General features: G+C 37.3%; 1 protein-coding gene across 1 annotated transcript in view; it reads left to right on the forward strand.

Moving 5' to 3' along the window:
• smyd3 (SET and MYND domain containing 3) overlaps window positions 1–15,474 on the forward strand; it is a 240,256-nt gene that overhangs the window by 190,755 nt on the left and 34,027 nt on the right. Inside the window, exons 7-8 of the mRNA XM_048190903.1 lie at window positions 530–632; window positions 6,398–6,508. Of these exons, the coding sequence (XP_048046860.1) occupies window positions 530–632; window positions 6,398–6,508 (214 nt within the window). The remainder of the gene's footprint in view (window positions 1–529; window positions 633–6,397; window positions 6,509–15,474) is intronic.

The raw sequence follows: 15,474 nt of genomic DNA on the forward strand, positions 1-15,474 counted from the left end.
GATTATATATAAAATATTTATATACATTTAAATAGGTTATGTGATTAATTTAATAAATAAAGGTACACTATGTAACTTTTGGCAACTTTTTTGTAAAAAAAACCAAAACTGCATGCATTTTGCAGAAGAATGTTGTTTTGGTCGTGTTTAGGCTCTGTGTGGATGAATATGACAGTAGATAATGTTTTAATGAACTCTGTTAGTGAGCTACATTTGGCAAATTTAATCCAAAATCCCTCAATTGTCGCCATCTCCGAAAATCCAAGCCAATGTTGATTCTCGTTTTATTATGAGCTCTTTCCAGCAGACTCTGTTCTACTTCTATAGTTTTTTTTAAACATGGTGATTCCCAGAAGGTTCAACATTTACTGTAGCTTGCTCCATGTCAACGTTTCTCACTCATTGTGACAACTAACCTACAGTATGCCCTCACTGAGAGGATCCATTGAGACACTGTGCTAGTGAATTGTGCTTACACACGGTTCAAGAATTCCTGGTTTAACTCATGTTTTGTGTTGTTCTGAACCAGCATGTCTCTGCTGAACCATGACTGCCAGCCAAACTGTGTCATGATCTTCGAGGGCAAGAGACTCACACTGCGAGCTGTTAGGGTCATCAGACCCTGTGAGGAGGTATACCATCCATCCATACGCACTCACATACACCTTACTTCTCGCTCTCCTTGTCCTTTTTTGCTATTCTAAACTCTAAACTAAAGTGTTACCATATTTTCATAGTGTCATGGAGCCCACAGTGTTTGTACTTTTCAGCCTGCAAATAGCAGTTGTCTGTTCAAATGAAACTAGGACATGAAAAAGTATTTTAACTTCCAAAAAAATTACACACATCACACCATAGTTTCTCAGTTGCAGGCACTTAACTGAGCCCCCTGCCAGATTAACTTCACCCTAATTCAGTCATATGATGAATGCATCGAAAAGCAACATCTTACATTTACTGCATTTAGCAGACAACCTTATCCAGAGCGTCATTTAAACCTATTTACGTGACCGCACACATCCATCGCACCACCAGTCCGAAAAACTAGTAGAAAGCCAAGATATTCTTATACATTAACACCTGAATCCTGTGCTGATCTGTGGCGGGATTTGGTTTTTCGCATCGACCCTGTTCGGCATGCTCGACAAATTCTCATTATTCGACCGTTCTGTTTATTTCTGCGCCGAAAGTTTAAATATTCCAAAGTAAATCAGGCAGTCATGCTTAATTTACCTCTGCCAGTGGGAGTGAACGTCGAGAGAGCAAGCGAACTGGAATGAAATTACCAGCAAGCTCTCTGTACACAGGAAGTAATGAGAATTCACACTATAGGTGTACGATAGACGATGGCAGAATACACGAGTGCTCATCGTCCCACAGACACTGTTTACACACACACAAACACACACTCATTCGTACGGCAAAATTATAATTCATACACCCACACACATCTGCACACTGTGCACACAACGCTGTTTGCCCATAGGGGTTATACTCATTTTGGATCTGTTTTTCGTTTTCTCCTCTTCCTGTTTCTGTTGCTTTCTCTATTTACCCATCTTTTCTAGTTTTATGTACTCTACTCTTCCTATCGGTCTCGTTTTCTCTCTCTCTCCGCTTCACTCAATGACTCATTCATTGGAATAACTGTTTTCAATTCTTTCTCGCTCTCTGTAGTTGACCTCACCAACACCCAGAGAGTTTGTAAATGGAAAAGCTTTCTGCATACTGTGCAGTATATGCTGTTTGCTGTGTACTGTTTTTTTTTTTTTTTTTTTTCTTTTCTTTTGTTTTCCTTTCTTGTAGATAACAGGTGAAACAATATGCAGATAAAGGTTTGAAACAGTAGCATGCTACATTATTGTCACGTGACCTTACTACATTGCATATTTATTTTAGTAAGTAGTGTCCAGCTAGCATCTTGGAAATAAATGTAGGGAAAAAGGTATTTTGCCATTCCAGTCAAATTAGTCAAGAAGGTGATGTTTAAAATCATGGTTGATGTTGCTTCTGATTCATTTGTCATGTTAGACCGATGCAGTGAAATATTTTTTAATATATTTCAAAATATGCAACAAAAAAAAAAGCCAAAATATATTGCTAATATAGATGTACGTAAATATATATTTTCATAAGTTTCATTTTTAATATGTTTTACAGAATATATAAAAGCTGCATGGAATACTGTGTCACATGTATATATTTGACTCCACTCATAAACAATAATAATACAATTATTCATGCAATACAGAATAAATGTCACAGATCAGCCAGGCTTCCACACCAGCCAATCCCAGTGCACTTCTGTAACAGAATAAATAGAAAAGGTATATATAGAAATGTGATTCTGTAGGCACAGTATGCATATTGCAGAATAACTTATGCAGTAAACAAAAATAACATAGTATATATGTAACTCCAAACATAGCCGTAATTGGATGTACTTATAAAAAGCGGTAGTTAAACAGCTGTTGTGTGCCGAGCTATTTCCCAAACCTCTGGAAGTCATCAGAAAACACAATCATTGTTCAGATTCACTCAAGACACCTGTCACATTATAACTCTTGAAACATTTAGCGTGAATTCAACCTTTTCCAATTTGATTTTCTTTATGTCAGCTTTGTTAACAGCCTGGAAGGTCAGATATGTTGTTCTTTTTAAATTTCAGTAACACTTTACAGTAAGGTCTCATTTGTTAATGTATTAACTAACATGAAACAATGAGCAATACATTTGTTACAGTATTTATTAATCTTTGATAAAATACTGTTATTAATTGTTTGTTCATGTTAGTTCACAGTGCATAAACTATTGTTAACAAATACAGCTGCTGATTTTAATAATGTTAGCTCACCCAAAAATGAAAATTTGATGTTTATCTGCTTACCCCCAGCACATCCAAGATGTAGGTGACTTTGTTTCTTCGGTAGAACACAAATGATGATTTTTAACTCCAACCGTTGCCGTCTGTCAGTCAAATAATGCTAGTGGATGGGAACTTCTACTATAAGAGTAAATAAAACTTGCATAGACAAGTCCAAATTAAACCCTGCGGCTCATGACGACACCTTGATGTCCTAAGACACGAAACGATCGGTTTGTGTGATAAACCGAACAGTATTTATATCATTTTTTAACTCTAATACACCATGTCCAACTGCATTCAGCATTCGCTTAGTAAGGTCTGATCGCGCTCTGACAACGGCAGTGATGTCTCGCGCTTATAATGAGTGCTAGACATCACTGCCGCTGTCAGAGCGCGATCAGACCTTACTAACGAGTGCTGAACGCAGTTGGACATAGTCGTGTTTTAGAGGTAAAAAATGATATAAATACTGTTCGGTTTCTTAGGACATCAATGTGTCGTCATGAGCCGCAGGGTTTAATTTGGACTTGTCTAAGCAAGTTTTATTTACTCTTATAGTAGAAGTTCCCATCCACTAGCATTATTTGACTGACAGACGGCAACGGTTGGAGTTAAAAATCATCATTTGTGTTCTACTGAGGAAACAAAGTCACCTACATCTTGGATGCGCTGGGGGTAAGCAGATAAACATAAAATTTTCATTTTTGGGTGAACTATCCCTTTAATTCTTAGTTCATGTTAAAGCTGCAGTCCGTAACATTTGTTGGTTAAAAATGATCCAAAATCAATTTTTGAGCAAGTACATAACTAGCCAGTGCTCAAAACTATCTCCTTACCTTGGCCCGATTTACAATGGTAAGCTTGTAATAATGTTTTCTAATTTGGGTGGTACTGGTGGGTTTCCACAGGAAATTTGAGCATGCAGCCATTTGTGTTTGCGTCATTACGTCACATCAGTTTACATAAAGGAGTCCCAGCTAGTAGCTATATGGCATGTGAGGATGCTGCAGGTTTTGGATCATTTATAGCCTTTTCTCACAGCAGCTGCAATAATTAAACTTATCATTTTGATGGCGGATTGTAATCCAGAAAGGTCCAAATGTCAATCATCAGTGACAACTGGAGTTTCACCCGTAGTCAAAAGCTTAAGACTTCGACTGCGGAGTGGCTACAGAAATTTAAATCTACAGGTAACGCTAATACACACTAAATACACATAGTCACGCAATGCTGATGATGTTTAATTATTATTAACATTAATAATTTGAGAACAAAGTATAACAATAATAATAATTTGCACGGTTTGACGTGATCTGAGCTAATCGATCATTAGATTTAATCACAATTGGCAGCACGATTTATTGTAATGCTTTTTATTTTCTCATTTGGTCAGAACAAAAGTGGCAGACATGTTACTTGTTCAGATGATATTTTACAGTGAAAATTCTTATTTTGGTCATACTTCCAAGACACAGAATCTGTGATTCCAAAGTACAGTATCCATGTCGATGTGGTGACTGAGAGCAAACATTAGATTCATCCACGCTGAGGTAGGGGTGTAACGATACGCTCAGGTCACGATACGGTACGTATCTCGATACAGAGTTCACGATACGATACGTATCACGATATTTTGAACAAAATGAAACTGAAATTCAAACAAGATTTATTAAAAAAACATGAACAAATTTCAATAATTTTCCTTGTTGTACATACATGTTGTACATACAACATTTCAATAAAATAAATAAATATAAAATTTTAATAAAAACCTTCTGTATTCAAATTAACAGTTGAATAGGGCTGTCTGTCACTGAAAAAAAATGTTAAATTTAACATGAACTTAGAATTATGAATAGGGGCCGTTCACATATCCCGTCTAAAAACGCGTGGCAGGCGCGGCCGCACCGCTTCTCCTTCTTTCCAAAGCGCTTGCGCTCCCGTGGCGTCGGTCGTTGCTATGCAACCATGAACTGAGCTCTCCAAGAGGATCAGGATGTTTCTGCAAAGGATAAATGATTTCTAGCCCTTGCATTAGTTTTACTACGAGATATATTGATGGAGATAAGATATAAAAACCACCATGTACAGCTATGATCAGCTGTTCGGCTGAGCTTTTGATGTTTTGTTACGGAAAGGCCATAGCTGATCGGTTGATTCTTGTCACACGACCTGCGGTGCGCTTGCGGCATTCTGAGAAGTTGAGAATTGCATGCGCGTCGCGACCGCGTTGATCCCATTATGAGCGCGCCTGCCGCGCGGCTACATTTTTTATAATAATAACTGACTTGCACGCGGAAAAGACGCAATATGTGAACGGCCCCACAGAACTTCTTAAAGCAAAGCATCGCAAGCGTCTTTTGCTTTTCTGTGAGCACAGCTGTTCCTGTGCACTGCGGTGAAAGAAAGCCACGACTTTTCTCACGCGACCATGTATGAGACTGACATGAGAAACGTTTAAACCTGCTTGCAAGATTCAATGTGTGCCCGAAACACTTACTGAACTAGAGAGCTGATTGAGACACACCATCTACGATAAATCGTTACACCCCTAATACTTATAGTAATTTAAAAATGTGGTAGCATTGGATCTGGACAGGAAGGATAACTCTGGGAGTTGGAAGGGGTGTGTCGCGATTCTGCCTTCTCACATCGCGATACAGGTTCGTGGACCTGCGTATCGCGATTTCGATTTCATATCGCATATCGTTACAGCCCTACGCTGAGGAGCCGAGCCGATGTACAACCCACATAAAGATGAGAATTCTGCAAATAACTGCAATTGCAGGTTTCAAACAGAGATGGCGACAAAGAAGCAAAACTTACAAATTGCAGCTTTAACTAAAGTAGTTAACTAATGAAACCTTATTGTAAAGTGTTACTGAAATTTGTAATTATCAAAGAATCCTACATAAAAAAAAATCAAATTTTCCACAAAAATATAAAGCCTCACAACTGTTTTCAACATTGATAAAGACATTTTTTCAACATTCATAAAAAAAGAAATGTTGAGCTGCAAATCAGCAGATATTAGAATCATGTGACACTGAAGACTGGATTAATGATGCTGAAAATTCAGCTTTGCCATCACAGGAATAAATACATTTTAAAATATTTTAAAATAGAAAACAGTTATTTAAAATTGTTATAATATTTCACACTATTACTGTTTTTACTATATTATGTATCTAATAAATGCAGTATTGGGCAGCATAAGACACTTTTTTCAAAAAATTGTATCGACCACAAACTTTTGAACAGTGCCATTTATATGCAGATATGACATAAAATGTATGTCTAATACGATTCCATTCTTCCTGGATGAATTTTTACTGGTCTCATTGCAATGCATGAATGCATTTTGGGATTGCTGTACCTGGATATCCATTTTTCGTACTCTACATCAAAACCTTGTAATGCCTATATTCACTTAAAGCATTTAAAATGACTGATTTTAGTTCTTAGTGTTTAGGGTTTGCTAGTTGTCTGAAATTTTTCATCTAACCATCTCTAATCTCTCCCTCTCTCTAGCTGACTATAAGCTACACCGATGTCCTCGCACCCAGCAAAGAGAGGCGTTCGCAATTACAGGAGCAATACCACTTCCTGTGTCAATGCACTCGCTGTACCACTGAGGACAAGGTGAGCCGTGTGAACAGCCCCTCAGATCTATCTTCCCTTCCCTGATCTTTCTTATCCACCCTTTATCCTCATTTTTCTATTTCTTTCACTTTCACCCCATCACTTCTGGAAAAGGCTTCTCCCCGCCTCATTGTGTCCGGCGGGATCACTATCTATCATCCCTGTTCTCCTCCATGTTCTCCTTTCCTCGCTCTTTTGCTCTGTGTCTGTCCCACTCAGCACTCAAAAGCATCTGATGATGTGTCAAGTCTGTCAGACCAGTCGTAGACCATCACCGGTCTCTCCACACTGCCCCGGGGAACCTGTCCTCAGCAGGCCCTGTCATCTGTGATCATCACTGCGATGACAGGAGCGTGTCAAGAATAAAGCTTTGGATGGCATGCATGGGAGTGCAAGAGAGTGGATGAATGAATGCCAAAGATGGAGCGAGGAGAGATGGGAATTTTAAAGGTGAAATGTGTCATTTTTTGGATGTTAAAGTACTTTTTCCTCCATACTTAGTATGCACAAACAAGCCATTTTCAATGTTGATTCCCAGAACATTGTAAACATTGTATTTTTCCACTTCCATTTGGTGGAAAAGTTCTATTTCTTTGCAAATTTGTTTCTAAAATAGTTCACATACTATCCATAAGTGTGCAAGATTAGAGTTAACGCATATTATATTGTTGGGAAAGGGCCAACAATATTTTTAAACATTGTAAGCAAATGTATTATTATTATTATTGTTATTTTTTAATTTTCCTTTTTTTTCTAAAGATTAATTGTGATTATTTTATTTAGATTATTTTCTGCTGAAATTACACACTTCACCTTTAAAGGTGCCCTTGATTCAAAAATTGAATTTACCTTGGCATAGTTAAATAACAAGAGTTCAGTACATGGAAATGACATACAGTGAGTCTCAAACTCCATTGTTTCCTCCTTCTTATATAAATCTAATTTGTTTAAAAGACCTCCGAAGAACAGGCGAATCTCAACATAACACCGACTGTTACGTAACAGTCGGGGTGTACGTCCCTAATATTTGCATATGCCAGCCCATGTTCCCAACATTATTAAAGGCATTAGACAAGGGCAGCCAGTATATTAACGTCTGGATGTGCACAGCCGAATCAACAGACTAGGTAAGCAAGCAAGAACAACAGCGAAAAATGGCAGATGGAGCAATAATAACTGACATGATTCATGATAACATGATATTTTTAGTGATATTTGTAAATTGTCTTTCTACATGTTTCGTTAGCATGTTGCTAATGTACTGTTAAATGTAGTTAAAGTTACCTTCGTTTCTTACTGTATTCACGGAGACAAGAGAGCCGTCGCTATTTTCATTTTTAAGCACTTTCAGTCTGTATAATTCATAAACACAACTTCATTCTTTATAAATCTCTCCAACAGTGTGTAATGTTAGCTTTAGCCACGGAGCACTATCAAACTCATTCATAACCAAATGTAAACATTCAAATAAACACTGTACTTACGCGATTAGACATGCTGCATGACGAACACTTTGTAAAGATCCATTTTGAGGGTTATATTAGCTGTTTGAACTTTTTTTATGTTGTTTAAGGCAAGCGCGAGCTCCGTGGGCGGAGAGCGCGAGCAATTAAAGGGCCAGCAGCCCTGAATCGGCTCATTTCTGATGATGCCCCAAAATAGACAGTTAAAAAAATGAATTAAAAAAAATCTATGGGGTATTTTGAGCTGAAACTTCACAGACACATTCAGGGGACACCTTAGACTTATATTACATCTTTTAAAAAAAAAGTTCTAGGGCACCTTTAAATGAATAATTCACCCAAAAATTAATTTTCTGTCATTATTTGTTTCAAACCTGGGTGATTTTCTTTCTTCTGCTATGGAAGCTTATGCCACAAAATAAAGAAATGTAACTCCGATTTTTTTATCTCGCGATTCTGACTTTTTATCACAAGTTTATATCTCACAATTCTGAGAAAAAGTCAAACTAATAGTCTTTTTAATGTATAAAGGTCCTAGATCACACAATTTTCTCAATTCACAGCGATTAAAACTGTTTTATGGAGTTTTTATCTACTGAAAGTTTTTCCCAGGAAAGAAGTTTAGTCAGCTGAACAATCTGTATGTTGTTAAACAACAGCAGAATCCATTGAACACACTTTTATATATCCATCACAGCCTCGTTTTCATTCCTGTCAAAAATTAAATGTTGCGCTACTAAGAGTGTCTGTTGTGAGATATAAACTCGCAAATGCGGGGGGAAAAAAATCTGAATTGTGCGATTAAAAGCTGCAGTTACCTTTTTTTATTATTTATTCTGTGGCAGAAACAGGCTTCCATGTTCTGCAGAACACAAAAGAAGATGCTGTATTTAGAAAAATTGTCAATGGGGCGCAGTGTTATTATGGACATTATATGGACAAAAATCTTCTTGAAAATATCTTCTTTTTTATGTCACAGAAGAAAGAAAGTCATACAAGTTTGGAATAACATATGAGGTTGAGTCAATGATTTTAATTTTTTGCTGAACTATCCCATCAAATGCATGTGCGAGTGACATATTGAAATGGAAATATGGCAAGCTGTTTTGACTTTTAATAATTCCTAGGATATGAATTTTTGGCATCGACAATTCAATTTTCACAAGTTAAAATAATTCTTGATATCAGGAATGGAATTTCTACTTGTAAGACTGGCTAGTTTTGATATCAGGAATTACATTTTCACTTGTAAAAACATGAATTCTTGATATCACAAATTCATATCCTGCGAACGATCAAAATTCTACTAGTAAAAATGCGATTTCAGATATCAAGAATAATATTTTTTACTATTTGAAACTGAATTTTGATATCAAGAATTTGATTTCTGCAAGTGATGTCATTGTTGATATTCAAGAATTCATGCTTTTTACTAAAATATAATTCCTGATATCAAAAATAGCCATTGTTACTAGTAAAAATTCCATCCTGATATCAAGAATTATCCTTTTAACTAGTTAAAATTGAATTGTTGATATCAAAAATCAAAACGGCTTGCCATTTAAAAACAGAACTGGTGTCATGTGTGCTCAAATACTGCCATACACAAGTTCCCTCCAGCCTTATGTTGTGGTTATTTTGCACCTGCATGCCAGCATACCATGCTAAATAACTCTGCACTGAGCTCAAGAGAAAGAGTCTTTATCCCTGCTGTTAACACCTACACAGCTGCTCAGACTGACCTCTGCTTGAGTCATCTGTCAGATACGTGCAGATATGAATAAACTCTCTTGCTCAGGGCTGCTGAGATGGAGAGTTGGGTTTGATCCTTCTGGGTCTGAATCCAAAACAGTGGGCTTGTTTTTAGTAAAGTTTGGATTTTAGGACAACTGATATGTGTGGTACAAACTCATATCTAGCCTATATATTTGTCCATGCATCTGTCTATCCATCCATCCATCCCTCAATCCACCAACCAACCGAATGTAAGTCACTTTAGATATAACGTGAATATAGGCCCCACCCTAGGCACCAGAATGTCGTAGAGACAGAGTATTGTGTGTGTGTGAGTGTGTGTGCGCACAGGAGGTAATTACAGGTGAGGTGTGTGAAGTGTTACACTGATGACATTCTGATGAGAGGGATTTGTTGATTCACCACCGGCTTTGCGGTAATCTGACAACCTGTGTGAGTGCAGTAGGACATACTGACACTCTAAAACAATAGAGCAGCTGTATGTGCAGTAAAGTACAGGGAGGGGTTGCTCAGGTTATCACCTTCCCAGAATCTCCGGCGACCGGAGACGTGATTCAGTCTGACAGTCGTGTGGGGGGTCACAGATGTTCCTCTATTCATCAAGGACCGTCTGGTCACATGGTTCATTTTCTCTGCTTTTTTCAGTGTTTTCATGTTCAGTGTTCTTTCAAATTTGCACCATATCTCTTTTACAAATTGGTTTCTAAAAGAGACTTTCACCCAATTCACATACCGTCTATTTTAAAGTCCGCGTGAACCGCAAGTTGCAAACGACTTTTCTCCAATGCTGTGACGTATTTCCAAGTGAAACGGAATATTGAATAGAGGGCAGAGTTTTACTTTAGCGCTCCTCCTCTCCGTCTCTCGCTCATAGCAGACTAACGGTCGGAGGGGAGTGGTTTAAGCCAGTGGTTCCCAAACTGGGGTACGCGAACAAAATGCTGAGTAGTTCATTTAATTCTACATTAAAATAATATTAAAATAGAGCATGTATTTCTAACTGCCAAAATGTCGTAAATCCAGTACATTTAATCAAATTACCTCCTCATTTGCAGTCAAAAATGACTGTATCCACACAAGCAGCATGCATATGATAGATTGCGTGCCGAATCTGCTGCCTTAAATCGCGCTAAATTACTGTCGTTCTCGACAGCGCCTTTGTAAAAGTGGGGATTTAGCACTTACTCGCATGAAGAACAAATATAGACACAGATAATGAATTAATTTCGATTTAAGACTCAAACTTTCTCCGGTACAAAAACATACCTTGTGTGAGTTCTTGTATTTAATGATGACAACGAGCAAGAACGCAATTGTTCCCAAATATCCACATGACTGCAAACGTGACATTATTATACAACAGGTCAAAAAACAAAACGTACATTTTAAACACAGTACTGCCAGTATTTACTTTATTTTGCAATGACATAATAGTTCTAACGAAAACCAGAGCAGAACTACAACACACTTCTGTGTTTCGCGAACAATTCTGCGGCTTTGAACGAATTGTGAGAGTCGATTCAATGATTCATTCACAGCCACTTGCTTCGTTACTGAATGAATGACTCGATGACTCACTCATAAAAACAGTGACTTGCTGCCACCTACTGGCGGTTTTAGTTTAATATTTAAAAGTTTTATTTAGTACCCTCATTGCATATTTCTCTATTGAACATTTTTATTTAAAACATTATTTATTTTATAAAGTTATTCATAAAGGTAAAAAAAAATGCACTGGAAAATCAATTTAGGGGACAAATATTGTCCCTTAATGGTAAAGGTGTGACTGCAGTCTAAGTGGAAGAGAGGGGGTACGCGGAAGGATGGTAATGCCTTCAGGGGTAGGCTACTCCATGCTAAAAAGTTTGGGAACCACTGGTTTAAGCGATTTTAACCCATGCCGTCAAACTGATGTCATCAGAGAAGGGGCACCGTTGCAGAGGGGAGGAGCATTTTCAGATTTCGATTAAATATTACGAAGCCAAACAATTTTTTGTGTGGATTGACTTGCACAGATGAATTGTTCACCACAAAACTAGCAATTTGAGCTAACAAAATCAATAAGGTCAATTTTGATTTCATTTGTACTTTAAATAGTATACAAGATTAGAGTTAATGCATCCCAGGTCTGCAGAAAATTTGAAAGAATGTATGTTAATTTAAGAAATCAATTTAAATAAACATTTTAAATAAATCATTGTAAATATATTTTGCTTTTCTTAAAGGGATAGCACCAGTGGCGTAACTTAATAATGATGGGCCCCAGTGCAGGCTATTACGATGGGCCCCCTTGGCTGCACTGCCTGCACTGTCTGTAGTTACGCCCCTGTGTGGAATAATTTTAATGGTTTTCTCAAAATATTTCTAAACACTTTTGGTTGTTACTGCCATTTTTGATAAAATACCGGGCGGGAAGAAACGGGAACATTTAGGGGTGTAGGCCTATAAATAGTCAACAATAAGCGGTAGAATGTGAATGACGTGTGATTTACAATTTCAAACTCAGCGCATTTAATTTGATGTTTCCAATGTTTCTGTCGATGTGTGCCCACACATCATAGAAGATCTGATGAACTGATAGATCACTAAATAAAATAATTCAATAAATACATATTTATAAGCATTTATCTCAAAATAACTATATAGACTTTAATAACTGAGAACTGGCAAAAACAAATCAGATCGCAAATGCTAGGCCTATCTCATGAAACGAAAAGGTGAGTCCTTATAATTTCTATAGCCTATAGGATACTTTTTTCTTAGAAGTGAATTGTGACAACATGCCCCAAAGGTGAGGCGCATTAAGATTAACATGACCAAATGACAGCTTAAAATGTTACCTTATATAATAAAAAAATATCTAAACTAAAACATTATGTCCAAAAAATTAATTAATACAAAAATAATAAAAAATGGCATTTTTAATCATTAAAAATAGCCTATACAATGTTTTGAGTTTGATAGCAAACACATCATACAGCTAGGCTATACAGCGTAGGCTAGTTAAAAATATAATAATTCATAATTTCTGAAGATTGACTGTGAGTCATTAGTCGCCCTTTTCTCATGGTTTCTCAAAAGAATTTATAAAATTAGGCTATAGAATAGGCTATAATAGCACCCCATCTGCACAACTGGGATTTGCTGGTTAGCATTAAATAACAGTCTCAACTGTTAAATAAGATTAAATAATATCAGATTTGTCTTATTTTAAATAAACACAAAAAAAAAAAAACAGAGATGGAAAAAAATAACTTTAGAAATTTACTTTTGCGTTGTAAATGTTCAGTGATATCTGTGTTACTTACTCCGCGTTAGGTTGTGCACCGCGCTCCCCTAGCCTATACGGTTCTATTCTTCATTTAATCGAGAGTCTGGTGGTTGAAAGTTTACGGCAACATTAATTCAAGGTGAGAAAACAATTCTAAAGAAAGAGCAAGAAGGTTCACTCGGAGTGCACAGGACAAGGCTTGAGCTCGCACACGTATGTGAGCGAGAGCATGAGCCGTGAGACCATTATGAGAACGCATGCACGTCATTGTGAATTGCCTAGTGAAAGATATCCGCCTGAGAGAAAACAGAGAAATTTGCGCTCTACTCTCGTGTTACAATTATGTTCTCTCACATTTGTCATCAAAATAACGCAATAGAAACGGCCTCAAATTAATAAAACGAGAAGAACGTCATTTAAATCGGTTTTATTATTATGGGTTAAAAATGAATGTATAATATAGCATCCTGACGAGACACTTCATCGCCAGGGGCCCACTTGCGATGTGGGCAGGGCCCGGGTGCGCAGCGGGCCCCCCCGCCGCACGGGCCCCAGTGCGGCTGCACTGCCTGCACTGTCTGTAGTTACGCCCCTGGATAGCACACCCAAATATGAATCATTTACTCACCCTCAAGTTGTTCCAAACCTGAAAAAATGTCTTTGTTCTGCTGTACACAAAGTAAGATACAGTATTTGGTAGGGATGTGCACAAATAGTCGAATATTCGAATATTCGTTCTGTAATTATTATTCGAAAAATAAAAATACTATTCGAATTTTACTATGTTGCTTTCCTGGCCGTAAATGCAGTGAATCCATGATAAATCCTAAGCACTAAAACTCGCAGTTATAACTAAATGCACCAGGTGGCGCTGTGGAGCATGTTTAACAAGTTTATTTTATTTGATCGTCACATAATGTTGTCGTCTGCCTCGTTAAGTTTCGTCGAGAGAGATATATTTACGAACAGAAAACAAAGCGCCACTGTTAGAAACTTAGCTTAGCACACAGTTATGTAGGCTATTATATTATCTTTGTGTCTCTGCAGCGTCTGTCAGCACGGCTCGTTTTCTCACCCGACTGACCCGAGCATGTGGATATTATTGTTTTTCTCAACATGAACATGTGAAACAATATAAACACGATAACCATACTGACTCGAGTGTATTATGTACGTTTTGTACAATAATTGGCGCTGTCTGCTTTATTAGTATTTTTCCCGCTCGCGCTGCTTGATATAAATATAAAAAGTTCTTAATATTTTCTGTTTACACATATTCTTTAATGCTTTGAACTAAAAGAAAACCTTAAGATATAATGTAAGCTTGTTGTGTATATTGCCTAATCGTAAGCTTGTTCAGAAATTGTTACAAAATATTGATGAATATAAAACAATAACGTCTTTCTCGTTTAACCTCATTTAAATAAACGAATATTCGAATATTCGTTTTTTACGAGCCCAAATATTCGAATACAATATTTTGGAAAAATGCCCATCCCTAGTAGGCTATTTGGAAGAATGTTTGTAACAAAGCAGATCTCGCCCCCCATTGACTACCATAGTAGGAAACATAAATACAATGGCACTCAATGGGGTGTGAGATCTGCTTGGTTACAAACAAATATCTTCCAAATATCTTCCTTTATGTACAGCAGAACAAAGAAATTTATACAGGTTTGAAACAACTTGAGGGTGAATAAATGACAGAATTTTTATTTTTGTTGGGTGAACTATCCCAAAGACTATAGATATAGAAAGACGGTTCACTCCTATTAGTTATGAATGGGAGAAACTGCATTGCGCAATATGGTGGAATACTTCCCGCCATATTAATTAAAAGAGACAATCACTGATTGATAAAGTCATTGCATCACTGCAGCTGCCGTTAGAAGCTTCGGTTCCCATAGAAACCTGAGACTCGCGCTTACAGTGCATCCGGAAAGTATTCACAGCGCTTCACTTTTTCTACATTTTGTTATGTTACAACCTTATTCCAAAATGGATTATATTCATTATTTTTCTCAAAATTCTACAAACAATACCCCATAATGACAACGTGAAAGAAGTTTGTTTGAAATCTTTGCAAATTTATTAAAAAGGAAAAAAGAAAAAAGAAAAAAAAAATGTACATAAGTATTCACAGCCTTTGCTCAATACTTTGTTGAAGCACCTTTGGCACCAATTACAGCCTCAAGTCTTTTTGATTATGATGCGACAAGCTTGGCACATCTTATTTTTGGGCAGTTTCTCCCATTCTTCTTTGCAGGACCTCTCAAGCTCCATCAGGTTGGATGGGGAGCGTCGGTGCACAGCCATTTTCAGATCTCTCCAGAGATGTTCAATCGGGTTCAAGTCTGGGCTCTGGTTGGGTCACTCAAGGACAGTCACAGAGTTGTCATGTAGCCAGTCCGCTGTTATCTTGGCTGTTTGCTTAGGGTCGTTGTCCTGTTGGCAGATGAACCTTCGCCCCAGTCTGA

This window comes from Megalobrama amblycephala, linkage group LG5 (assembly GCF_018812025.1).
Source record: "Megalobrama amblycephala isolate DHTTF-2021 linkage group LG5, ASM1881202v1, whole genome shotgun sequence".
In the NCBI taxonomy this organism is placed as follows: domain Eukaryota; kingdom Metazoa; phylum Chordata; class Actinopteri; order Cypriniformes; family Xenocyprididae; genus Megalobrama; species Megalobrama amblycephala.